Source organism: Myxine glutinosa, chromosome 1, assembly GCF_964187855.1.
Source record: "Myxine glutinosa chromosome 1, kmMyxGlut1.1, whole genome shotgun sequence".
Taxonomy (NCBI): Eukaryota; Metazoa; Chordata; class Myxini; order Myxiniformes; family Myxinidae; genus Myxine; species Myxine glutinosa.
Window position 1 is genome coordinate 115,576,727 of NC_136261.1, and position 27,994 is coordinate 115,604,720.

The 27,994-nt window shown below is 44.2% G+C and overlaps 1 protein-coding gene across 1 annotated transcript in view; it reads left to right on the plus strand.

Moving 5' to 3' along the window:
- The window catches only part of LOC137427804 (mesoderm induction early response protein 3), a 115,641-nt gene that overhangs the window by 14,469 nt on the left and 73,178 nt on the right, over positions 1-27,994 (plus strand). Inside the window, exons 4-10 of the mRNA XM_068117554.2 lie at positions 8,310-8,444; positions 12,753-12,867; positions 13,064-13,179; positions 15,699-15,768; positions 20,093-20,226; positions 20,654-20,735; positions 25,254-25,345. Coding sequence (XP_067973655.2) covers positions 8,310-8,444; positions 12,753-12,867; positions 13,064-13,179; positions 15,699-15,768; positions 20,093-20,226; positions 20,654-20,735; positions 25,254-25,345 — 744 coding nt within the window. The remainder of the gene's footprint in view (positions 1-8,309; positions 8,445-12,752; positions 12,868-13,063; positions 13,180-15,698; positions 15,769-20,092; positions 20,227-20,653; positions 20,736-25,253; positions 25,346-27,994) is intronic.

The following is a 27,994-nucleotide window of genomic DNA, read 5'->3' on the forward strand; positions in this document are numbered from 1 at the left end:
TATGGTCGTGCGTATGATGCGCCAGGGGATTTAAGAAGCTTGGGGGTCGAGATGGACCCGGGTGTTCGTGAGAGGCCGTTGGTGAAGTGTGCGACAGGTCTGGTGTGCGAAAAAGGAGGTGTGCGAGAAAGTCCGACTCTGGGGTGTGTGAGGAAAAAGTGCGTGCCAAGGAGTGAGGGTGCTGGCGAGAGTGAGTCGGTCGTAGCGCGTGTGCGAGGGGGCACATGGAAGCGTGGTGTGGTAAGTGTTACAAAGGGTGTGACGGGAGAGTGTGCGCGAGAAAGGTCTGTGACGGACAGGTGCATGAGGAAAGAGTGCGCTGTCAAGAGTAAGGGTGAGTGCGCTGTCAAGAATGGAGGTGAGAGTAGTGAGAGTGACACGGAGCGTGAGTTGGTGGTGACAGGTGAGAAAGGAAGCACACCTGGAATGGTAGAGCGTGAGTGGGAATGCACGCTGGAGTTGGTGGTGAGGCACGTGGTTGGGTGTGCGAATGAGAGCACACCTGTGATTGTCACAGAGGAGGTGACAGAGGAGGGGGCGCGAAGAGGTGTGTTGGTGAGGTGTGCTACCAACGAATGTGTGCCAAAGTGTTCGGTGGTCAGGTGTGTGACCAAGGCTGTGAGTGGAATGGGTGTACCTGGGTGTGTAAGGAAAGGTACGAGGAGCATGGAAACGGCTGGATGTGTGAGCAAGGAACGGGCTGCGGGGTGTAAGCGTCCAGGTGAAGCATCGACGTTAGACGGGGTAGAGTTTAGAACGACTTATAGCCGAATCGGGCCCTCGGTGCGTGCTGGGCCTCGCTTTGAACGGCCGCGTCCGTGCTCCACTAGGCGGAGCGGGCGGCCCGATAGAAAGAGTCGTCATGGCGACCACGTTTTGTTGAGGCAGTCCGGCAGGTCGAGATCGGGACATTGGATGGTTCCACGCCGAGATGGTGCGTGGGATCTCGGCCCGGGTAAGCCGCCGTCCCTGCACCGAGTGCCGGACGCATCCAGCCGCTGGCACAGAACAACCCGCATTCATGGCTTGGCTTTACGAAGCCGGGCTTTGGACAGGAATTGGCGCACCGAGAGGCATTAGTGAGTAGACTAGGTGATGAGGTTAGTGTTTTGGCCCCAAAATTAGAAAAAAACGAAATTTGATGATTGGCAAGGGATTGGCAGTAGTGATTGGCAGATGATGGGTAGTGATTGGCAAATTTTTAATTTGTTGAAATTTGATGTGCAAAATTGGTAGAGAGAGACCCCCGATGTGGTGGGATGGCAAATCCACCATCCCTCACAGAAGAGAGGGGGCAAAGGAGCTATAGTTTATGGGGTGTATGGCAGTGAAAACTAGCCCGGGTGGGTTAGGTTATATTGATAGGGCCCTAGAAGATGACATTAGGTAACGTTAAGTTTAGTTAGTGACTGATACCTGTAGTGGGGACGCAGGTAGATTAGTGTGGATGATAATGACGTGGGAGCGCAATAGTTTAAAGGGACGACTGGGAAGCGCAAGTTTCAGAAGGGAGTAGTTAGCTGAGATGATGCCGTGTGTGTGAGGATGGAACAGGTGTGATTGCACAGGTGTGCAACTGGACAGGTGTGTGGAGCAGTGTGTGAGTAGTGAGTGTGTGGATCAGCGCTAATGCGCTTGGGGAGAGAAGGGTGCAGGCGGCACCAAGAGTGAGAGCACAGGTGTGCAAGTACAGGTGTGTGGAGAGAGTTGGAGTAAGTGGTACGGAGTGGTGTGCATGGTGCGAAGGTGTGGATGGGGGAAGAGTGGACCCCTTTCACGAGTACCCGGGGCGGGTAGTGTAAGTGTTAGGTAGAGGGTATAGGTAAATTGTGGTTGGATATTGGCATTTGTGGTGCGGTTGCAGAATGGTGTTGTGAATGGGTGCATTAGTGTTGTGGAAATGGCTGGGCGTGTAGCCTGTTAGTGTGTGTAGTTGGTTGGGCACTCCACCACTGTGAGGATGTCGGCCAGGTGAGGCCGCAGGTGGGCTCTGGGAGCCGGTAGTTGTGAGTGGGTGCCTGAGGATCCCGGGTGTGGATCGGGCAGCCCAGTGCCAGAGAGGGCACCGAGTGGGGAGAGCGCCAGAGGGCCTTCCCCAGGTAGTTAGGTTAGGGTAAGGAGCAGGTAAGCTCGGAGGCAACTGCAGTGGTGGAGGTGTGCAGGTGGGTAGACCCACTGGGAGAGGTACACGCCACAGCCCAGAAATTGTACGAGGGCACCGGGAGATGAATCGGGGGAGTGAGACCCCAAATTGAAAAGCACCACAGTCTGGCCAATGGGAATTGGTTTTTTAGAACCCATAGTGTAAGAGGGCCAATGGTTTGGCCGGAGAAAGACCCCGGGTAGTGTAAAGTTGTTAAAGTCATTTAGGAGATAGTTAGGATTGATGAACCTGTCGCACCATACGCAGCCACTTACCTGTGGTGATGATGATGACTCCACACCTGTGTTTTCTTTGTTTTGGTGCAGGAAATGAGAATTGCTGTGTGGATTTGTGAGACGCATCACGACGTGGATAAGACATTGGGGTGATTCCATCTCTCCCTCCCTAGGAGGGACTGATGATGAATTGGTAATGGCAAATTTTGATGTTGAGTTGGAGATGGCAAATTTTGATGAAAGTTGAAAATGGCAAATTTGATTGGTTAGGAGGGAGAGAAGACGAATTTGGTATATGGGAGGAACGGGGAAGACAGTAGGGATGTTTGTTGATTTGTAAAGTAGATGTTTATGGGTAGTGTTGTGTTTTGTGGATACAGTAAGGGGTAAGGGAGGGGCCATGTAGGTTACCTGGTGGGGGGGGGGGGGGGGGCGTACGATAGGAACGTACCTGTCTCACCTGGTTCCCATGTGCCCCCAGTGTGCATCATCTTGTATTGCGTGCACTTTTGCGCCCTTACCACCTTACTCACTTGTCTGCTTCTTTTGTCTCCCACCTCCGAGGATCTGGCTTTGGGGCAGAGAGAGAGGAGAGAGAGGTGCTGGCTCCGCAGTTGTGGGCCTGCACTTTCGCTGCTTGCTGCTTGGATCGATACACCATATGGACCGCAATGTTTGTGGCCACCCACAATGGACCGCAGCTCTTTTGCGGCCAAGCACCACCCATGGATGGACCTATGGGTCAACGTGGCACCTATGCCATACAAGGTGAACCACTAACAGTTGGCCCCCTGACGGCCACAATAGGGAAATGGACGCGGTTGGTGCCTTTCTTGATTTTTTAAAGAAGTAAGAAGGCCAAGTGCACCACACGAAGGCAAGACCAGCGGCAGAACATCGGCCGGCTGCGACACCACACAATGATTTATAGACACTTTATTGGTGCACCGGATGGTGCTCACTGTGTGATGGGGTGGTGCTTTTCGTGCTGGGAAAGGGTGCTCTGCACGTTATTAAAGGCCGTAGGCCACAGAGCACTCGTGGGTTGGTGTATCGATGCTGGCATGCGTGCTCTCTCTATGCATAACATCTGCATGTGTTCCTCCAAAAACAGGTCCTGGATCGTAGTGTAAATAGCAGCATAGTCTTGTAAATAATGCTCCCTACCGGCTGTATGTTTAGTTTGAGAATTCTTTCCGGATTCGGTTATCCTGTGGGTGTGTTTCTGTGAGGAGAAGGGTGCAACGTCGCAGGGGGACATATTTACTCATTTGTGAATATCTGTAAAACTGTCGCACTCAGGGTAGAGTTAATAGTAGAGGGAACTACATCTGAGTGCCACACTAAAATAGGTAAAAATTTATCGGGTCGGGACGCCCCGAGGGTAGAGAAGGGTGCAATGTTGCGAATATGGAATTTGGCCTCCATATCCGCTTGTAAATATTCCCCTATTTCCCCAATACTCCCCAACTATCCCCAATCCCCCATTCCCTAGTCCCATTGTCTGTAAACAACACTCTGTAGAACCGACCTTCCCCTTTTTCCCCCATTAAATGTCGTGCCCAGGTCCACCGCATCTCACGTAGACAACTTTCGGACATCTTGCTAGTTATTCTTAATCTATGTCAGTTAAGGACTCGTTTCCATTAATTCTGACTCTTCGTTGCACCAGAATGTGATTATATGGCACCAGTAGTGAGTTTAGGACCTTCCCATACCTCCCCGCATCTCTTCCCCATGAAGAAACTACAATACAACAACAACAACAACTACAACAGCAGAGGGGGGCGGCGCGGGGAGTGTGCGTCCTCACACCGGCGTGGTTAGCCGCCATTGCCCATGCGCTCCACGGGGTTACCACGAAGGGGCCGGCTGTCAGCTCCTCGTCAGGGGCGGAGCCTGGTAACCCCCCCCGCACCCAATGACAAGCAACGGACCGATCCATCTGGGGCGGAGCTAACAAGCCGAGGGCGTGTCACTCCCCGCCGGATATACGAAGCGACTCACCGGACGTGACGTGAGATGCGCCCCCAGCTTGAGACGACAAGACGCCACCTCGAGCGCTGTGAAACCTCCCGCATCTCTGGACCGGACCAGGTCGATTCTGCCCTGAGCCCAGGTGCACCTGGAGCCATCGATACCCGCCTTTCCTTGCCATCAATCCCCGTGTGAGTCAGCCTTGTCCCGTTTATCTGTCGTCTGTTGGGGTTAATATAAGTGTGTCTAAGTGCCTGTCTTTCTATGATGTCCCTCTTGTAGTTGTAATCTAACCTTCCGCCATAATATAACCTCCTCCGGAGGTCTTGAGAACTGAACCCTTGGTGTCGTGTCATTTGAACCCCAGCCGTTGTATCCTTTTCCTTCATTGACCTAGCGTAGCGCGACTCGGCAACGTTCGAGTATAATCGGGTAAACTGTGCAGACGTGGTCATACCAAACCGCTCGGTAAACTAACATCCACAACCGCGTCTGTAACAATATATATATTAACCAGGTCTTGACATTTCCTCTAGCGGATGAAATATATATGACTGGCAGTTTTTAATTCACCGTTTTTTGTGTAAGGGATAAAGCTGTACTTCTGCTTTACAACAACACAACAACAACATGCATTTTAAGGCCATTTTCCCTGCTAGAGTGGGGGTTAGCCTTGCGGTCCCCATGACAATCTTCTCCATCTTGCCCTATTTTCTGCATCTCTCCTTGTTAACCCCCTTGCCCGCATTTCTTCTTCCACCATCTTTAGCCAAGTCTTTCTCGGTCTTCCCCGTCCTCTACTTCCTTCTACATTCATTTCCATCACTCTTCTCAACCAGGCACTTTCATCCTTCCTCAACACATGACCAAACCATCTCAACCTGTTCCTCTTCACAACATCAATCACAGGCTCTATTCCCATCATTTTTCGCAATTCATCATTTGTCTTCCTCTCTCTCAACGATACTCCGCACATCCATCGAACCATTCGCATTTCCACCCTTTCCAACCTTCGTTGCTGCTCTACGTTCATTACCCAGCCTAGCATCGCACGGCTTTCAGCTCTTTCACGAGCCTCGATTCAGTATACAAAAACAAACAAACAAAATAAAAAAACCCATGTCTCGCTCCCATAAATCATAACACTTCTCACACATGCAGCATACACCTTTCCCTTCAGCTTCAACGACACTCCCCTCCTCATCAGCATGCCACTCAGTTCCCGAAACTTCTTCTATGCACATCTCACTCTAGCAACCGTTGCCGAGTCTGATCCACCTTCTCCATTCAGCATGTCTCCGAGGTAGCAAAATGTTTTCACACCTTCCAGCTTCACGCCGTCTCCAAGATCCAACTCAACATTTCCTCCATCTGCAGCTCCCTCTGTGCACACCTTACATTTGAATGTAGCTGCCACACTGGTTAATGACCCTCTCAGACCACTACATTTTTGATGAACCCACTCAGCGCACATTGTACATTGAATGGAGTTCACTCCGACACCCTTCCTGTACACAGCACAGGGCCACTTCCCAGTTCTTTCCACCTCACCACATGCTTTACCACTTGCCATCACCTTCGTCTTTCCGATATTCACCTTCAGACCTTTTGTCTCCATACATTCCTTCCACTTGTTCATCTTTTCCTTCAGTCCATCCGTACTTTCTGCAATCAACACCAGATCATCTGCATTCTCCTTTGCTATAAAAAAAACAAAAAAAAAAACAATACTGATAGTCTAACAACGGCATAGCCAGGTTTGGATCTGCTGAGTGGAGGATCTGCTTTCTCCCTGTTATGTGACCGGATCCTCAGCTTTGATTTGTGGACGTTTGTGAGGGACATACACCGGACGGACAGGCAAACACTGTTCGAGATGGCATTGCCCTATGGGATACACCGTGAAAAATATGGCTGCTGAACCATGTGGCCAATGATGTCATAATTTTTTTTTTTTCTCGACCAATTTATCCCTATACCACGCTCAATAAATTTCATGCTGATCGGATCAAGTGTTCTACTTGTCCATTTATGACGTTGTAATGAAGGCACCCATGACATCATTAACATATTGTTGCGGATCTCCCAAAGCCCGTCGACATAGAGGGGGGGGGTTAAACCCCTTTTCCCCCTCGGGTCTTTGTGTCCACGAGGCCGAATCGCCACTCCCGCAGCGAGCGTGGAAAAGGGTATCGGGTCGACTCCACATGTACCTATGGTACCCACGCTGACACGAAAACGGGGACCGGACCTCGCACAAGCCACGCTAATCGAGTACACCCGAGCGGTGTGCGTATCATGTGACTCATGCCGTTACCTTTTATTGAACCTGATTCGAGCGGTTTATTTGTGCGATGCTAGGCCAATAGATGGAACTGACGGGGACGATCAAATTGAAGGAAGAACACAGGTTTATTTATAATGTACAGGGTGAAGAGGCACAGAGCAGGCACTTAAGCAGTCTTAACCCAAAATCCCAGACAAAGGGCCCACTCACTCACGCGGGGAAAAGGAGGAAGAGCAAGTTCGCACGCCAAACGCGCCTTGACGCCGGTCGCTCCCGGACAGCTCGCCCCTCGTGGCCCTCTGGTGTTCACGGCACGTATGCAGGGAGCCCAGGTAGGAGGGTCGTCGGCGTGGGTGGCTCCGGGATGGATCGTCTCCACAAGCGCGATTAATACAGCCGCAGAGCGCAGGGCACAGGGCATGGGAATTCGTGTACAGAGAGGCTATAACAAGCAATTCAATCCACTTGTGGTGGGACCACAGCTCTGACGCACTCTCTCTCGTTCTCGTTCTGACTCTCACTGGGGCACTTCCTCTCCAACTCTTCTGATGCGGGGGGCTCGGGCAGAGTTTTATATGGCCCCTCCCCGGCCTTACCCGAATGTTCCAAGCCCCTCCTCTCGTTGCCGTGGTGAGCCACTCCCCTCGAGCTCTGATTGGCGGCACGCTGCTTACCGGCCACTCCCTGCAGCTCCTCCCTTCGGCCTTGCCAGACTTGTTGCAGGCCGAGCACATGGCATTCTAGCCCAATTGAGGCCTACACTTACTGGCCTGCTCAACGCAAAACTAACACAGGAAAGGAGACCGCTTACATTTACTAAGAAATAACTAAACTACCGCGAGGCTACATGTTGTGGTGCGTCTTCCTATGAGGGGGGTCATCCTTTATTCACAAAACTGCAACACTATGTTATTTCCCTTGGGGAGTACTTTACAATGAGCCACCTTTCAATTTTTTCCCATGGAACGGGTTCAGAGATATGGAGGTGCAACGTTTTTCTGTTTTTTTTTTTTTTCCAAGATGGCGCCCATACTACATGACCTATGACGTCATTATCATTTATAAATTCTATAGGAGGAGGTGCTCCTATCGTGAAAAGTTTGTCAATTTGACCAACGGTTGCAGAGAAAACGGATTTTAAAGGGAATATACCTGCAAAATGTGGTGGAAGGGACATACATGCATACATGTGAACATACAAACGTTGGTCTAGATGGCATTGCCCTACAGGCTACGTCGTAAAAATTACTTTGACCATTTTGAAATGCATTGTAATCTATCCCACACTGAGTATGACAACTCAAATCTATATTTCAGGTGGTTTAATCTTTCAACGTTAAGATCAAAAACTCGTTGATCTGACCCACATATTTAGCGGTTTAAAAAAATCATGTTTTGTTAAGGTCAAAAAGCTTGTACAGGTTGCATAAAGAACGTTTGCATCAAGATAAAGGGATTAGTCAGTGTTATGGTACAATTAAGTGGCACCGCGTCATTGCACAACCATTCATCTTTCATAATCAGGGACAGAGAGTGGGATTTATGTCTTGTCGGTAGCACTGGTTCCTGGGAAGATTAATTATTAAATTGTTGAAAACAAGTTTTTATCACATCTGGATTATGTACAAAGCTGTAAATATTGGCCATGCTTTGCTTATGCACACAGGAGGGAGAAATGCCCTTAGAAGAGCTGCTTGTGGCATATGGCTACGGGCCTCACTTGGTCAATTCCACAGTGCAGAACGGGGAAAGCCCTGGCTCGCAGTTGACTGTCAACTTGCCGGAAATGACATTGGACAAGGTCTGCTTCCTTTTACTTATATATTGCATGTTAATATCATGAAATATTCTGCTTTGCTGGGTGGGCAATCACAGTCCTTGTTTCGATATTTTTTCTCATTCATCTTACAATCTTATCAAAAAATCACGATCAAATGAATATATTTGCTTTGCTAGATTTGTGACAATAGGCTTAAAGTCTCCATTTACGCAGCAGTCTTTTTAAATGCATGGATAAGTTATTTTTAATAGACCTATCACTTATTGAGACATCATGACCTGGTTTCAACTGAGCTGGCGATGCTCATCTTTTCTGTCTGAAAACATGCCTCAAGTAAACTGCTATGTACCAAAGTGTGAATTGCAAAAACCAGAACTCGGTCATTCAATTTTAATCTGTGACCAACCAATCGTAAGAGGCAGGGGTTGTGGGTGAGCTTGGCCCGAAGTAATTACCGACACGGCCTGATTACCCAGTATTGCAAAGAATATGTGGAAACCAAGATGGTGAATTGAACCTATCTATGTTTTTTTTTTTTTGGTTGTTTTATACCCCGAATTCTTACAGTAAACATGTCGTGGCGTCAGTAGGTCGGGTCCATTGAGAAATTTTATTTTCCCCAAGTTAGATATCCATACTGCAGACCTGCTAACCATTCCAAGCAAAGTTAACGGAGATCAGGATCAGTAAGTACACTGGGTTGGCGCACGCAGCCAGCAGATGTGAACCAGCGTCGGTGAGATGAAAGTATTGTTTTGGAAGTACTGACATCCTGAATTGCTGCCGTGGAATGATTGGAGTGTCGTAGATATAAAACTACTGCAGGTTACACGTAACTCCAAATAAACGGCAAGCCAGGAAACAAATAGTGCAAATATCTGGTAAACTTGTTGGGGTGAATAACTAGTGAACATTCACAATGCTTCACTCTCAGCGGAGTCGATCAATGCCACTGGCGGATCACTCTTGTGCTACGGTGACGGGGAGGGATTGGTGTATTTCCATGACTTTCCAGGGGCTGAAGAAGAAGTTTATTTGGTGCAACCCACAAATCCTCAGGGTTAGAGGTTAGAAAATTACCGATGTTCTTGTCGTCATTGTATGTGGTAACTTTCCTTTCCATAATCAAAATACGCCAATTGTGTGAAAACTGCCCAGAATAGCCTTTTATTTTGTATACAAAAGCAAGGCTCTTGGAGAAGCTAGAACATATGATGAATCGGGACACAGCAGAACAAAAGGAACAGCCAGAAAGGAGGGGTGGGGGACTGGGGGACATGCACCAAAAGCAGGCTTGAGGGACAAAATAGAGGGAGACTTGGACAAATGAGAGATGAGCGGTAGGGGAGGACACATGGGGTGGATAAGATGGATACATAAGCAAACTCTCAGGAAGGAATGACTGGAAATTTAGAAAGAGGTGGGCTTGAGAGGTTTAATGGGAGGAGGTTAAAAGATGATGGTTTTGGATGGGGGATGATCTGAGATGGCATTGAGCAGCTGTCTTGAACACCTAGAGGGAAGAATGAGATTGAAGAGACTGAGGAAGATGTTTGCATAGGTGGAGAAAAAATAGGAACAAATGAGTGGAGGTGAGTCGTGATTCAGGATTTTGAGAGATTCATGAGAAGGGGGTTGATGGTGGACTGTGTGTACCCTGTAGAGACGTGGGGGGGGGGGGTACATGGGAAGAGCAGAGGGTGCAAGACGAGAAAGCAGGCGGTAGAAGACCGAGAGATCACCAACCTGTCTGCGATGGGAAAGTGATAGACCCATAGACTTGGCCTCAGTGTGGGAGATTCAAATGATCTTGTAGGCCTTTGTTTCCATGGCGTCAAGCTGAACAAGGTGTGAGGCTGGGGCCCCAGCCCAGAGTGGAGTAAGCCCTTGCCAGGAAACTGTTTCTGCAGCACTAGAGCTCTGTCGAGAGTATGCCACATCATCATCATCATTGCATTTCTGATTATTATTTGGGGGGGTGGGGGGGGGGAGACATGTCAATATTTTGGGAGAGGGGGACATGCCAATATTTGGTTTTTAATACAAGAGTTGACATTGTGGATAACTGTTGTTGATTATGATTCGTTCTAAACAAAAAAATAATTTACAGGCATCAAAGTTCAAAATATATTTTGAAAGACAAATTGGAAACAGATAGATTTGTAAAATTTATTAATACTGTCTATTATATTTATATGATTATTAAGATGCCACATTTGTAATCAAATCATGCACACACTACGAGATATGTAATACTTCTAAATATTGTTTGATTCTGTTATGTCCAGATTCTAGTCAAGTGTACATCCCGGTGCCTTTGAGTCATGTGACAATTGTTGTAGTATCTGTCAGACATCAGAAGCCCACGTAGATACGTATAGGCCGACATATCAATGCTTGCATGACATGCACGATATATTATACCCCGATCACCATTGTTGCTGAGGTGTCCTGCACATGTGGGCCGATGCATTCTTTGTTGATCGCATCATTTTGAAAGCCGCGCATTGAACCTTGAATCCTAGCATAATGAGCCATGTGCTCGGATGATAACGCCAAACATGCCAACATCTAAAAATTGAGCAGTTTGAGTGCTATTTATTATACCCCATTCACACCTTCAGGAAGGTGTGTGTGGACATTGAGTGGACGCCGTTTTCTTTGCCCTCGCCATCAATAAACTATCCCTTGGTATGGCAGTGGCCTTAGTATTATGACATCTCCACCAAGTATGTGCCGCAGATATCAAGCCTCACGGAGCTTCCAGGGTATTGCTGTTGAGCCTCATCACGTGCTTCCTTCTCCTTTGCCACAAAGCACAAATTGTGAACTTGTCAAAGATAGCATGAGAAAGCTGAAGAAATGCAGGCATTCTGTGCTGAGGAGAATATGCAGGCGAAGCTGGAGTCATGCGAGAGAAATGGTGAAATTGCAGAGGAGTTGGGGGGGGCGGATTAAGGCAAGCAGCTTGGCAGTGTCAGAACAAGATAGCGTTTGAATGAAGTCGATGATGTAAGCGGAGCAACTCCCAAAAGTGACTATTTTTATGTTTGGACTCCATTTTATGAAATTGACATGGATGCAATGAAAATTATTCATTCATACTCTCCATTGATTTGCGAGTGATTGCGTAGCTTTTGAAGTGTGAATGACTATAATTATGTAAACTTCATCTGTCTCCTCCGCCCCTCTACACCATGCGGCACTCGCTAGGTGTTAACTATTTGGGTAGGTCTCGTGGAGGCCTCGGGGAGTAGAGTAGCCTTTGTCCTAGCATTGATTTTAGGTGTGAATGAGTTGTTAATTAGCGGTTTTACAGGTTCTGGGGCCTTCCTGCAAAAAGGAATAAATAAAAAATATTGTGAGGTTATGCTAGTGCTGGTGACAAAGGGACATAAATGCCTGGATCACCAGCACAGATGTCACCTCATTATTTTTGGTTTATCTTCTTGAATGTATTGTGGTTAGTGTTTGTAATAAAATATTGTTCTTACAATCTTATAATCCTGCGATTGTTTATGTGTAATCAAATGATTATTATTAATATATTTTAAGGGCTTTAAGATTTATTTTGGGGGGATGACTGGGAACAATATTAATATTTTTACCTCCACCACCAAAGGTGGATGGAGGTTGTTTTCACCCCGTCTATTTGTTTGTTTGTGAACAAGATATCTCAAAAGGTTGTGGAAGAATTCGGACGAAATTTGGCAGAGGTGTAGTGTATGTGACAAGGACGAAATGATTAGATTTTGGTGAAGATCCGGATCCGTCTACTAGAATTTTAAAAAGTGATTCTTCACCATTGGGAGATGGGGGCTAAAACCGAGATACAGCACAATATCTCAAAAAATTATGGACGGATTTGGACGAAACTTGGTGGACACTGTGCGTGACAAGGACAAAAAGATTCGATTTTGGTGAAGATCTGAATATGGATTTGGACACGAGAATTATTTATTTTGTTATTGATTCTTCACCATTGAGAGATCAGGCGAAAAGCGATTATATACCATCATATCTAAAAAAGTTATGGACGAGTTATGACTGAACTTGGTGGATGATTTGGTTAGGTGACGAGAACAAGTCGATGAGATTTTGGTTCAGGTCCAAATCCAGATCCGGCCTATCAGTGGGTTACAAAACATAAACTATTCAGGGTGGCGGAGGTATGTGCTCTACCGTGTGCTGTTCTTGTTAATTTTGAAGTTGGTAGGCCTTCCTACATATATGTCATTAAAAGTAACTTAGATATTTCCTTAATAATGATTGCAATGCAATTTTAATAAATGTCTGAACTGTTTGCATTTTTTTTCACATTCTTTGCAGGAAGAAATTGCGAAAGACCTGCTGTCTGGAGAGGACGATGAAAGCCAGTCCTCAGCCGATGATTTAATGCCCTCTGTAATTGGTAGTGAGGGCCAAGATATCTTCACCTTCCAGCGTGAGTTGTGTGTTTAAGTGAATTGAACAGTTTATTTTTTTTGACTCATTGTAACAGTTCAGACAAACGTAATTGCACTCTAACTGAGCAGGTATCTTGTTGAGCAAAATGGAAAGGTTGTGCAGGATTTCTGTTGGTTGTTGACTCAACTGCCCCATTCTGATGCTCGGCGTCCAACAAAAATTGTGTTCACTAGTGGGCAGCGAACACCATGATTTGTCGGATGACGATGAGGAAGATGATGAGGAAGATGAGGAAGATGATGAAGATGAGATCGATGAAGCGTTTATTCCGAGTGAAGAAAACAAAAAGGTGAACTGCTGATGACAAGTATATAGCCACATGTTTTGGATAAGCTATTCTTTAAATTGATCAGAACTCACTTTGATCAGAATAAATTGATCAGAATTGATCAGAATCACTGCTTGGGAATTTTCAGAGGATCACCTGGTCATGTGGTGTTAAATTGTGGAGATTTAAGTTCTGATGCGTATTTACATAATCTTGCGAGTAGGTGGTTTGGGACGATGTGTCGGGAGTTCAGGATCAATAATATCGTCATATTTACCTCTGCCATCGAAGGTGGATGGAGGTAATGTTATCACCCCTGTCTGTTTGTTCATCTATCTATCTGTTTGTCTGTCTGAGCAGCATATCTCATAAAGTTGTGGAATGAATCGGATGAAACTTTATGGACATGTTGGGTGTGTGAGGAGGAAGAATTGATTAGATTTTGGTGAAGATCTGGATCCGGATACTACAATTTTAAGTTATTCTTCACCATTGAGAGAAAGGGCCAAAAACGATATATAGCATGATGTCTCAAAAAGTTATGGATGGATTTGGACGAAACTTAGTGGATAGGTTGTGTGTTGTGTGTGTGTGTGACAAGAACAAGCCAATTATAATTTACTTAAGATCCGGATGCAGATCCGGCCTATTGGTGGGATACAAAACATAAACTGTTCAGCGTGGCAGAGGTATATGCTCTAACGAGTGCCGTTCTAGTTTTACATGTTGCTCCTTTCTTCCTTGTACGTGCTGCTTCATCGGGATGAAGATTACTGCACTGTGATCTCCATCTGGTTTTTATCTTTTATATGCCTCCTGGTTTGTTAAGAGCATTTGAGGTGTGGACACAGCACCTATAAAGACAAGTGTTGGTCAGATGTTTTGCTTGCAAGTGCATTTCATGGTTAAATTGAGTACACACAAACTTTGACATGTGTTGTGGCACATTGAACCTGAGTTTTGCAGAGAAATGCCCAGTCAACAGGAACATAATAAGAGCGAGAATTGCTTTGCAATACATTTCCCTTACCGGTGCCAATGAATTTTTTTTCTCTCTCTCATTTTTTACAAATGAAAAAAAAGAAAAACCGATGAAACAGCATGGAACTGGAACTTTTTTTGTAACTTATCATAATAAAGCTATGTACCAACTACCAAGTTTCAGTTCAATATGTTAAAGGGTATGGAGAAAAAGTAAATAAAACTAACCCATGCATAATATGTGATATTTTCCTAGTCCAAAAAGGGCATAACTCCGTGGAAAATTGGCCAAACACCCCGAAACTCGAACTTGTTTTGTAACTTATCATAATAAAGCCCTGTGCCAAGTTTCAGTTGAATATGTTAAAGGTTATGGAAAAAGTGCAGAAACTGACAGTGGGAGTGGGACAGACCGACAGGCAGACGGAGAGCAAACCTATATTCCCCTCCGGGTAGAGGACTAATAACCGAGTTCTGATGAAACCAAGTATGTAATGTGAAAGTCATGCTTATTGATGGCTCTTCAGATGTACAGAAAATGTAACACTTTGTGATTTAAGGAGGTTAAAAAATAAGTAATTCAGGCCCTGCGAGATTGGATATACAGCCTTTAAAGGCCTTGCAACATTTGATAGAGAGCAAGCAGAAACACGAGCTTGGGTTGTGCTGTCAGCATGGTGAAGAGCAATTTTAAGGGGAATGAGGGGTGGAACAGACATGGTGTCTTTATGGACACGTTTTATCCCCCCTACCTCCTGCACAAAAAAATGATGTGAAGTAACTCTCAACTAATTGTTTTAGAGCACTCGTTTGAAGCAGAGGGCACTGCATCCTCATATTGCTTGCGATACAAATATTTACAGACTTGGTGTTCATTATAATGTTTTAAACTTTAGCTTTAATTCCAAAAAAGTTTTAATACTCTTGAGTTGCTGTTGCTTTCAATAGACATAGTTTATGCTAAGTGTAATAATGCTGTTTGTAAAATGACAGCATTTTTATGTCTGAATGAATATGAATTCATTCAGGCATAAAAAGAAAAAAATGCTGTCATTTTACAAACAGCATTTTTATGTCTCCGCTGACGAAATCGCCAGAGGCATTATGTTTTTGAGGTTGTCTGTCCGTCTGTCTGGTGTCTGTCCCTCCGTACGTGGAAGGTTTTGTTCCCGTGAAAACGGCTGAAGTAATCTAAGTACAACTTGGTACAAGTATGTATAATATGATGCAAAGATGAACTGATTACATTATGGGGCCAAGAGGCCAAAGGTCCGGTCAGGTAAAAATTCTGTCACTACGCTCACTTGTGAGCCAGTGATGGGAGTTTGACCAAACTTGGAATAAGTACATATTATGATGCAAAGATTAACTGATTAGATTTCAGTGTCAAAGGTCTGAGGTCATGACAGGTAAAAATGTGATACTTGATAACAGTTGAAGGGATTTAAATCAAACTTTGTACAAGTATGTATAATGATGTAACAATGTGGGTGGAAGCATATCGGTCGACGTCGCGGGGTCGAAGAATGCCGTTCCAGTTATTTGTTTTTTGTTTTCAGGTGATGATCGGATCACAGTACCAGGCAAATATACCTCTTGGCTTGTGCACCAGTGAAGAGGATTCCTCTGGTAAAGATAAAGTGCTAACTCGCACGATCATTCGATATTTGTTGATTGCAACATGCATATTGATGTGTACAGTGCCTTCAGAAAGTATTCACACCACTTGACTTTTTCACATTTTGTTGTAATCAAGATAATCAATAATAATAGGGTAATAATAATCATAATAAGTAATATAATAATAAGTAATAATCAAGAAATAGGGACAGTTTGGAGAAACTTTTTATCCCATTTTTTTTTCATTGGCACCGTGGTTTACAGTCACGTGAAAAAGTAAGGACACCCCATGTAAAGTTTTGACCTTTTCAACATATTTCAACATACAGCTATTTGATCTTCATTTCAACAATATTGAAAGATAAAGGTGATATAATATAACAAATATCATGAAACATTTACATTTTGTAGTCCATTGTATAATTTAAATAACGTAAATGCAAATTTCGCATGTGGAAAAAGTAAGTACACCCTTGGCTCTAATAGGTGGTATTGCCCCCTTTGGCAGAAACAACCTCAAGTAGGCGTTTCTTATAACTGTCTACCAGTCTCTGACATCGACTGGGAGAAATTTTTGCCCACTCCTCCATGCAGAATTCTTTCAGCTGTGCGATGTTTGAGGGGTTTCTTGCATGCACAGCTCGTTTCAAATCCCCCCACAACATCTCGATGGGATTTAGATCCGGGCTTTGACTTGGCCATTCCAGAACCCTCCATTTCTTTCTTTTCAGCCATTCCTTAGTGGATTTACTGGTATGTTTAGGGTCAATTCATGTTGCAAGGTCCACCTTCGGTTGAGCTTCAACTTGCCGACAGATGGCCTCACATTATCCTCAAGCACCCTCTGATACAATGAAGAATTCATAGTGGATTATATGATGGTGAGCTGCCCAGGCCCTGATGCAGCAAAGCTGCCCCAAACCATAATATTTCCACCACCATGCTTTACAGTTCGTATCAGGTTCTTGTGGTCAAATGCTGTGTTTGGTTTTCACCAAACATGTCTTCTGGTACTGTGGCCAAATAGCTCTACCTTTGACTCATCTGTCCAGAGCACATTGTTCCAGAAGTGCTGGTCTTTGCCTAGGTGTTCATTGGCAAACTTTAGTCTTGCCCTGATGTTCTTTCTGGACAGCAAAGGTTTCCTCCTGGCACACCTCCCATGTAGATCAAATTTGTGCAGCCTCTTTCTAATGGTAGACTCATGCACTTTGACATCAACAGTGGCAAGAGCTACCTTTCGGTCCCATGATTCCCATGATTACAGGAATGGCCAAGTCAAAGTCCGGCTCTAAATCCCATCGAGATGTTGTGGGGGGATTTGAAACGAGCTGTGCATGCAGGAAACCCCTCAAACATCGCACAGCTGAAAGAATTCTGCATGGAGGAGTGTGCAAAAATTTCTCCCAGTCGATGTCAGAGACTGGTAGACAGTTATAAGAAACGCCTACTTGAGGTTGTTTCTGCCAAAGGGGGCAATACCACCTATTAGAGCCAAGGGTGTACTTACTTTTTCCACATGCGTAATTTGCATTTATGTTTATTTAAATTATACAATGGACTACAAAATGTAAATGTTTCCTGATATTTGTTATGTTATATCACCTTTATCTATCAATATTGTTGAAATGAAGATTAAATAGCTGTATGTTGAAATATGTTGAAAAGGTCAAAACTTTACATGGGGTGTGCCTACTTTTTTACGTGACTGTATGCCACCTCACAATTCTATCTTGCAGTTCTACGGACAGTTCCTTGGACTTAATGGTAGAGTTTCTGCTCTAACATGCAGTCAACTATGGGACCTTATATAGAAAGGTGTATTTCTTTCTAAATCATGTACAATAAATTGAATTGACCACAGGTGGATTCAAATCAAGTCATAGTGAAATCTCAAGGATGAGCAAAGGAAATTGGATGAACTTCAGCTCAATTTGTCATTGCAAAGTGGTTGAATATTTATTGACTCAAGACATTTCAGTTTTTAATTTTTAATTATTTTGTAAATATTTCTGAAAACAAATTGCACATTATGGGGTATTTTGTGTAGATCAGTGACAAAAAAAATCTCTATTCAATCTATTTTAAATTCAGGCTCTAACATCACAAATTGTGAAAAAGTCAAGGGGTGTAAAATTAATTGTTTTTGAAGAGCAAATCAATATTGATTTTTGGTTGGTATTGTCTGCATTCTGCTTGACTATGCCTTTGCCTTGCATTGATCAGATTGTTAGCTTTTTTTTTTTTTTTTTAAATGTTTCTCTGGAAAATCCTCTATTCATTTGCTGATGACTCCACCCTGTGCCGTGACATCCCTCAGACAGGCAGGCTGCAGCGTCTTCCCTCTCTTCAGACGTAGATCAAAAATCACAAGATGGACAAACACTTGAAATCTGTCTTTCAATCCTGACAAATGTCACACTCTCGCTACCTCTCTCCGAAAGTACCAACTGGAAAAACCCTCATCTACTTTCTTAACAACCCTCTTGAGGAAGTTCAGGCATTCAAACTCCTGGGTCTCACTATCAGCCATGAGCTTTCTTGGGCAAACCATATTTCAAAGTTGGCCTCTAATGCCAGTCGCCGCTGACTGGGCATCCTCCGTCGTACAAAGTCTTTCCTTGGCACACCTGAACTCGTATTCACCTACAAGTCTTTCACCCGCAGCTTGATGGAGTACTGGCTCTCCTGCCTCACATCATGGTCAGCTTGATGCCATGGAAACCAAGGCCTTCAAGATTATTGGAATCTCCCATGATGAAGTCGAGTCTATGTGTATATCACTTCATCGCAGCCAGGTGCATGGTCTTTGTCTTCTACCGCCTCCTTTCTGATCTTGCGCCCTCTCGTCTTTCTGTGCTTTGCCCCCCTCCCCTCCTCCCAGGCAGAACACCGATGGTTCACCATCATCCCCCTTCTGGTGAAACGACCTCTGTCTTAGCCGCTGTTGGTGTTTCTCTTCTATTAGTGTTTCCCCCTCTCTGCTGTTAATTTTGTCTCGTTGCATCCTGATCCATTCGGTGTACTATTTCCAGCTCTTCCATGAGCCTCGACTATGTATACAAAAAAGTATATTTTACATGAATTGATTTTCACCTCTTTTACAGATGAAAATCTAAGCTTTTGTTACGAAATTTCCAATGACCTCTTGGTGACTGTACCTCTTGGTGACACCATCTATAACTGTCTACATATTACATTCTAACTAGTCCAACACATTGAACTACAACGGAACTCTGTAGAGCATATACTTATGCCAGGCTGAACAGTTTCCATAATGTATCCCACTGATAGGCTGGATCTGGATCCGGACCTTAACCAAAATCTAATCGGCTTCATTCTTGTTACTTAACCAATCCCTCCACCAAGTTTTGTCATAATCCGTCCATAACTTTTTGAAATACCATGCTATATATTTTTGGGCCCATCTCTCAATGGTGAAAAATCACTTTAAAAAAAAAAAAAATTAAAAATATAACGTATCCGGCCAGATCTGGATTTGGATCTTCACCATAATCAAATAAATTTGTCCTTGTCAAACATCCAACCTGTCCACCAAGTTTAGTCTGAATCCATCCACAACTTTGAGATATCATGCTATATATTGTTTTTTGCCTTATCTCTCAATGATGAAAAATCGCTTTAAAATTATCGGATGTTTCCATTTCCTGTCCATAATTGTTATTTCTTTCCATTTATTAACCAGGATCTATGAGAAATTCTGGGCTATTCGCCATCACAAGCAGTCATTTTGCCTGTACAACATGTAATTTTACAAGCAGTCTTTATCCTGCTGAGTTGGGATCGGTCATCCCATGTTGAGCTGCCATACCAGGCAGTGAAAGCCAGTGTCAGGACACTCTCCTGATCAACACAGGACAGCCAACACCGAAACTTTTCAACCTTCTAAGAAAGAACAATCGTTGCTGAACCTTCTTCACACAGTGATTGGTGTTTATTTTCCACTGAAGATCATCATAAAAATGTATGGCTAAAATTTTGAAAGAAGTGACAATTTCAACTTCAGTTAATTGTAGGCAGGTGGACTTGTCCATTTGATGCTTTGAGCTTTACCACGGCCATAATTTAAGACTGCCTAATAGGTTTTGGAGCTGATGTCTCAATGGCTGGACAGCCTTCCTTCACCAAACGTTGGCCTTTGGTTAGAAAAGAGACATATATGGTGAGACAGCAGCCATTTTTATTTTCCTTTCTCTATTGTCAGATTAATTGCATCTATGGTCCATCACTGGACAAGCATTTTACTATATCATAATGATGGGGATAATTTACAAATTTCACACCACTCCCCCTCCCCAACCCTTCTCTACAGATGAGTTTAGAGATGAATTGATGTGGAGGCCTGGTTTACTACCTGAATACCAAATCAAAGAGTACCTTTTGCAGGCTACAGGAATGGAGCATGAAATCATCCACAAGGACGCACTAGTTCATGACAACGAACAGGTTAGACTAACCCCTAGTATTGGGATTTGCCACTATTTATGCCTGTATAACATGATACCTTGCATACTTTGAGGTTAATTGAATGGTAGAGGTAAGGCACACAGTTGCTCTATCTTAAATTTTTCCTATTTTAGCAAGACATTGTTCAACGATTTTTTGAAAATCTGCATATTCTGTTGCGAGGATTGCCACATACATTTTCTCTTTTTTTGCTTTATGATCATTTTACGATGGTCGAGTAAAATGTGATCTGCATTTCGTATCTTGGGGAGAGATTAACTATATTTTTAGGAGATGCTGAGCCAAAGTGGCGTCATTGAGTATTGATGGATCTATTTTAGGCCACACATTATTTTACTGTTCCATCAACAATGAACACCTTTGCGACCAACAATTTTTTTGATAATATAGACGTTCCTGTTTGCAGGTGTTGCTGCAGCTATTGAAATGTAATTTTGATGTGAAAGAGGCTTTGAATCGTCTTCGGGTTGATCCACCAAGTATAAAGGGTATGTATGAGGGTATTTAAAATGTGTGTTGTAGATTCATCTTGAACAATTCTTATTAACGTCGCCAAAGGAGAGGGCATTGCGTTTCGGTCCATTTGTCTGTCTTTGGCTGACTGTTTGTGCTAACGTAGGCCAAAAACACTACCTAGAGATAACCAGTAGTGCACATTCTCTTTTTTTCAACGAAGTACCTCTATACAGTATTGTAAAGCCCCGACATTCGCAGGGGATATGTTCTTGAAAACTGCCGTTAATCAATGGGAAAAAGGGGGTAGGTTTACAGAGGCCAGTGATTCATAAGGGAAAGTTTTAAAAGTTTAAGAACACAAATTCACATCATTGGTTTCATAAAAAATGCTAACAAATAATAATACTGTAAACTATTCCAAAATGAATGAGTGTCATGTTCGTCATGGAAAAAGAAAAAATGTCAAAATGAATATGGCATGTTGTGACATGAAAAAAAAAATGGCGTGAGTGTCATGTTGTTTTATTGAAAACCAACCGTTTGTTTTCCTTCGATCTTGCGTGGTCCCCAAAGTGTGTCTTGATGCTGGAAATAGATGCTGTTTTAACTGCTCTGAGTTTAAGCTTGAATGAAGATACGGTATTATGTATTATCTGATGAAGATGAACGTTGAGTTTAAATTGCATAATTTCAAAGGTACACCTTCATTCATTGCATCAGTCATTGTGTTAGAATTTAATTTAATTTTAGATCCAAAATAAGATCCAAATGGAATAAGATCCATTTTTACTTACCATGAACCAGCCTCACTGATCGGCATGAGATTTACACAATGTATTACACTTTGCAGGGTTTTGAACTGTCCTTGAAACTCCTTGAAATTCCTGTAAAAATGAAACGGCATTTTCCAGCACTGGAAAGTCTTAAAAACTTGTCAGTCCTTGAAACTCCTGGAAAATCGAAACAATTGTATAAATATAAATGTTCTGCCAGGCCCCTGGTCAGCATTGCTTATTCTGCCGGCCTCTAAGAGAACTTTGCCAATTATAACTTCCCCCAGGGATTTACCATTGAAGCCGCACCTAAAATGTTTCGCACGTGAAAAATCTGCAATGACAGATCACCACACCGAAAGGGGCTTTTACAGAATAGTTCATTATAAAAAGGCACAGGACGATGAAAATGGAGAATCCCGGGACTAAAGATAGATGGCGTGAGACACGAAACGGGCAGATAAATAAATAAATGAAGCACACTCTCCATCTGATATTATGAAAACACACAATACAGGAAATAAAATCTCATAAAAATGGCCATGAGCGCACAATAAAGGGTGCCCTGCAAGGTCTTTTAGAATTATACCGGTACCAGGGATTGAAAATGCTCCATCATGAACATGTCTTCAGCACACAGCTGCGGCACCCAGCGGAGAGGCGAAACATCCAGCAGGCGAAGACATAACGGATAAAGCAAAGCGGCATGAAGCAAAATGGTCAGGGACATCATCGTGCCATGCATAGAGTTGGGAACATGTGATTAAATAGTTTTACGACTTGGTCAGGTCATGCATACATTATGCAAGCGCTTACAGAAAATACCCGATTAAAATTGTGCAAATATAAATAATGTGCCAGGCCCTGCTGGGAATTAACAATTCTGGCGGGTCTCTTTCGAAGAATATGAGACCTTTGCCAACTTAACCTACCCCAGGGATTTACCATTAAAATCACATCGAAAAGGTTTCTCAGTGTTTACCCAAACATGCACACAGAGTTAATCCTTACGGACGGACAACCCGAAAACATAATGCCTCCGGCCATCTTTGGGGGCGGAAGCATAAAAACAGAGCTGGGTCAATCTCCTCCAAAGTTTGCATATCTATTGATATGGCCCAGGATTGGGAACGGGCACAACCCTGCCGGGATGGGGACTGGTGATGGGGACTAGTGGGTTAAGCCGGGATGGGGACTGGTGGGTTAAGCGGGGGGGGAGGGGGTGGAGGGACTGGATGGCTTACAAATTTTCGCCTGTACACGTGCTACGGTGCATGTAGTTTATTAACCCTCATTGCAGATAGGGGGGATTATTAGCCATGGCGCAAGTTTCTAGTTACTGAAATATTCTAAGGAATAACAGTAAACAAACAAGATTTCATTTTTATTCTGTCACTTGCTACATAAAGCATTTGTATTTAAGATCCTGGAAAACAACTTTTTATTTTGGAAAGCTTCTGTAAATTTGATCTTCCATGGCTGTGCAAACCCTGCTTTAATCGTATGCATGACTGAAGGAATCATGAGACTTAAAACAAAACTATAGATATATAATTAAATAATCACTCGCAGTTTCCCCCGTGCAGCGGTTTGTGATTGCCTGTGAGCCATGCTTTTTCCTTAAACAGAAAATAGCAACAATGTTGGGGGTCCGTGGGTGGGTGGGGATTGTTTATACCAGCAAAATCCATGAGTATCTGGAGAACAGGGGGCCACAAATGTAGGGACAGTATACAGCACATATAAAAACTAGACTAACAGTCTAACAGCGGCGTAGCCGGGCTTGTTTGAGACTTCAGTTGAAGAGGATAGTATGACCTGGGTGGAGATCCCAGTTAGCAAATATTGTAAGTATTAAATTATTTTGAAGTACTGTAAGTCTTTCAGCTGTCTGTCACCATGGCAGTGAAGAGATTGCATTGAGACACTGGTTTATTCTATACTAGCAGAAGTACCCGGCATTGCCGGGCGGGGGAGGGGAGGGGAGGAGAGGGGGGGAGGGGAGGAGAGGGGGGGGGGGGGAAGTACCCGGCATTCCGTGTATAAACGTGAGGGAGAAGAGGGGGGAGGGGGAGAAGAGGGGGGAGGGGGAGAAGAGGGGGGAGGGGGAGGAGAGGGGGGGGTGGAGGGGGAGGGGGGAGGGCGCGCGAATCGTCGAATCAGCGCGCTGCTCTGCCACCGATTTCAGATTCCATGTATAATATTCCTCGCTGAAAAAAAATATGGATCTAAAGATGAAAGAAAAAAAAACCTATGTGGTGTGAATGGCAATGTTCCTCGCTGAAATGTGAAAAAACGCAATCGCGCGGCAAGGAACATCACGTGATCGCTCTGAGCGATCGATTGCAACTCTGCGTCGTGTCATGGGCTTGGCCAACGTGGCCTCATGCTCCCAGGTGATTGGCTAACTCGAGCTCGAGAGAGCCATAATGCGCTACGTTATGGCAAAAAATATGGATCTAAAGATGAAAGAAAAAAAACCTATGTGGTGTGAATGGCAATGTTCCTCGCTGAAATGTGAAAAAACGCAATCGCTTTTCGCTCTGAAATACGTGCGAACGCGTAACTGAGTTAATGGCGGCAAGGAACATCACGTGATCGCTCTGAGCGAATCAGCGCACTGCTCTGCCATTCCGGTCATAATATTCCTCGCTGAAATGCGCTGAGGTAAAAATATGGTAAAAAAATATTATGAAATAAATTTTTAGGTCGGCCATGTTCTTCCCAGGCTCAATGGCCATGTTTGTGCCAAATATCAAGTACGTGAGCCTCTCCGTTTAGGAGTCTATCGGTAACATTACACACACACACACACAAACTGTGTTTTATATATATAGATGTTTCAAGTCTAACAATGAACCAACCACACACCGCTTCAATCCAGTAACTTTGCAATCACGACAAAGGGATTGCAGTGTTATGTTTATATTTACTTTATTATTATTATTAACGTTATTATTATTATTATTACGAAAACGATACTACTGTATTAGGAAACCCGAGATAATTTATCCGAAGCGGCCTGAAGGTGAGGCATGAAGGCATATGAAGCCTAAGGCCTATATGTACTGTGTCCTTGGAAGACCCGTAACGCCTATGCTTTTGATATTTGATGGTCATTTTAGCAATCGGTTTGTGTTTCACACTGAATGATAATTGTAAAGGAGAAGAGCATGCAGATTGTGATATATGACGGGTTCGACGATATGTTCGGCCTGAATGGCATAGGAATCAAAATGGCGGTGTGTGTTGGCAGGCGTCGTACTCTGCAATGATATCACAGACATAATCACATCACCCCTGTCATGTGACCAGATCCTCAGCTCTGATTGGTGAACATTTGTGAGGGACATACATACAAATGGACAGACAAACACTGCTCTAGACGGCTTTGCCCTATGGGCTATGCTGTAAAAAGCGCAAGTAGCTGGGTTACGCGAATTGTGAATCCTCAAATGTCGGAGTTTTACGGTATGTACAATTAGAAGGCGAGTATGTCAATAAAATGCGTACTGTAAAACCACACAAAAACAATCCAGGCAAGGGTATGCAATCTTTGATTGATTGCTTATTCTAGTTTGCATAGTGGAATTTCTCCTCAAAATTTGGATTCTTTGAAACGGTGACAATACAAAGATTATATTTCAAGGACTGGCAAAAAAAAAATTCTAACCCTAAATCTTTGCCGCTTTCGATATGCAAGTTTGCCCCATTTGTTATACTGGCTTTCGAGAAGGTGCAAAATGAATAAGGCATGTTGTGACATTTTTCCTGCAGACGAGATGGTAAAATGGACAGAAGAAGAACAGCAGGCCTTTGAGGCAGCGTTTTGTCTTCATGGGAAGGACTTTCGTGTCATCCATATGAAGGTAAAAATTGTTCTCATGTCATAATAAAGGATTATTTTGACTGTTGCTGAACTTGAAAAAATATATGTATATGAATCAGCACCTTGTCTCTGAATGTTTTGCAAGAGAGGTAAGGCATCCTTGGTAAGTTATCATCAAGTGTGAAATGTTTGGGGAGGGGGGGGGGGGCGGCAGAGGCGGGCAGGTGGAAGGGATGGTTGATTTTTAACCCTTTGAGTACTGATAACGTCCAGTGCCGCAACCTGCGAAAAAGTTTTGTGTACGGATGACGTTGCTACACGTCATCGACTATACCTATAAATAGAATGTCAGTACGTGGTTGCATTCCCGTACCAAAATGCCAGATTGATTCCGTACCGGGGTTATTTTTATTTAAAAAAAAAAAAAAATCCCGTACTCAAAGGGTTAAAAACAGCGGGAGGGGACCAATGACATGGAGAGGTGAGTTCATAGCTCGGAGATGGGATATGGACTTGTCTTTGAGGCAGACTATTGCATAATTTAAGCTCAATAATGTTTCTTTGGATATTATACTGCACTTCAAACTTTACTTCAAACTGTTCTTGTTTACCTTCTTGGGTAACCTCCTATTCCACATCTTACCCTACCCCTCCCCCCTCCTGTTCTATATCCGATGCTCCCCCTTCTTCTTCATTAACGGTATGGACCTCAAATATCCGGGGCCTTTGTTCAAACTTGACTCATCTCTCCATACAGATTGCTTCTGACAAACCAGACTTGATCTGTTTAACAAAAACTTTCCTCCTTATGATGTCTTTGATTCCTTGGTATCTCTCCCAGGTTACTCCCTCCTCCGGTATGATAGACCTGAGCCTCGTCCTGGAGGTGGGGTTGCTATCTTTATAAAAAAACTCTCTTCCTCACTCGCCCTGCACTGCCCTCTCTCCACCTCACCCCCAGGAATACCTCTGGCTACAGCTTCCCCTTCGCTCCCACCTTTTGGTCATATGTGTGTTGTACTGTCCACCAAACAGTGATGACTCCATCTACATCTCGCTGTCTGATCATATGGACCAACTTCTATCTACTCATCCCAACTCTCTCTTCCTCATATGTGGTGATTTCAATTGTCACCATGCCAGTTGGCTGGGTGTCAGTATCTCTCTCACCAGCCATGGCTCCTCAGCAAAGGACTTCGATGACTCACTGGGACTGACACAATCTGTCAATTTCCCGACCCGGATCTCAGTCAACGGAGCATCTTCTCTTCTAGACTTGGTTATGACCAACTTCCCTGCAAATGTCTGCTGCTCTTCTGCTCCAATCGGTTCATCTGACCATATGCTTGTTAAAGTGGCCATTTCTCTGACCATTCTCAGAGAGCCTCCTCAGCGTCGACGAGTCTGGCATTTCATTCAGGCCAACTGGCACGGTCTTCAAGCAGCCATCAATCATCTGGACTGGTCTCCCATCTCGACCGCCTCTGACATCAACGCATCCTGGGAATTCTTCCAAAGTAAATTGTTCTCTCTCATGCACAGATTTATCCCATCTTGTCTTCAGTTGACATACCCTTCCTCCCGTCCATGGTACACGGAATCTTGTGGTGAGGCAGTTGCCCAGAAACAACTTGCCTTCCCCTCCTGGAAAGCAAATCCAACGGAAGGAAATCTCATTTTCTTTCACAAAGTCCGAAAAAAGTGTGTGTCCACCCTCAGGAGAGCCAGGAAACAATATCTCTCCACTCTCAAGACCGAACTCTCAAACCTGTCTCCCTCTTCCAAATCCTGGTGGCATCTGGTCAAATCTGTTTCTGGCATTTGTTCTCCTCCATCCCCTCCCTTACCTCAAATGGCTACACAGCTGACTCCATACTTGAAAAAGCTGAATGCCTTAACTCTGTGTTTGCCTCTAAATCTTGTGTCCCACACCCATCCCTCTCTGTACCCACCATACCCAGTCGTACCCAGCTGCTCCTGGACTGTGTCCTTTTCTCCTGACAAGGTGGAGAAGTTTCTGTCAACCCTCGACTCTGATTCTGCAACTGGAGCTGACGGCATCGGCCCACGGGTCCTAAAATCCTGCTCTGCCACTCTTTCACTCCCTCTCTCTGTTCTCTTCACCCTCTCTTTTGCTCAAGGTCATCTGCCATCAGCTTGGAAATCAGCCAACATCACCGCTTTATACAAAAAAGGTGCAAAAACAGATCCTTGCAACAACAGACCAATCAGCCTTCTTCCAATTATCATCAAAGTCATGGAATCCATCATTGCTTCGGATATCAAATCTTTCCTCTTCTCCAACGGCTTGATCTCTGATCATCAATTTGGTTTCAGACCAGGTCACTACTCTGGACATGCTGCTTCTGCTGTCTCAACAATGGATGGAGGTCCTCAATGCCAAACGGGAAATTACAGCTGTCTCCCTTGACATATCACGTGCCTTCGATACGGTCTGGCACCCCGCTCTGCTCACCAAACTCTCCTCTATGGTATCCATGGAAACCTCCACGCATGGCTTGCGGACTTCCTCTCAGGTCATAGTCAACGTGTGGCCCTGAATGTGTTTCTCTCATCTCCCCTTCCTGTTCAGGCAGGAGTTTCCCAAGGCAGTGTTCTGGGCCCTGTGCTTTTTCTGATCTTCATCAATGATCTCTTTGACTCTCTTGAAAATCCTCTCTACCTCTTT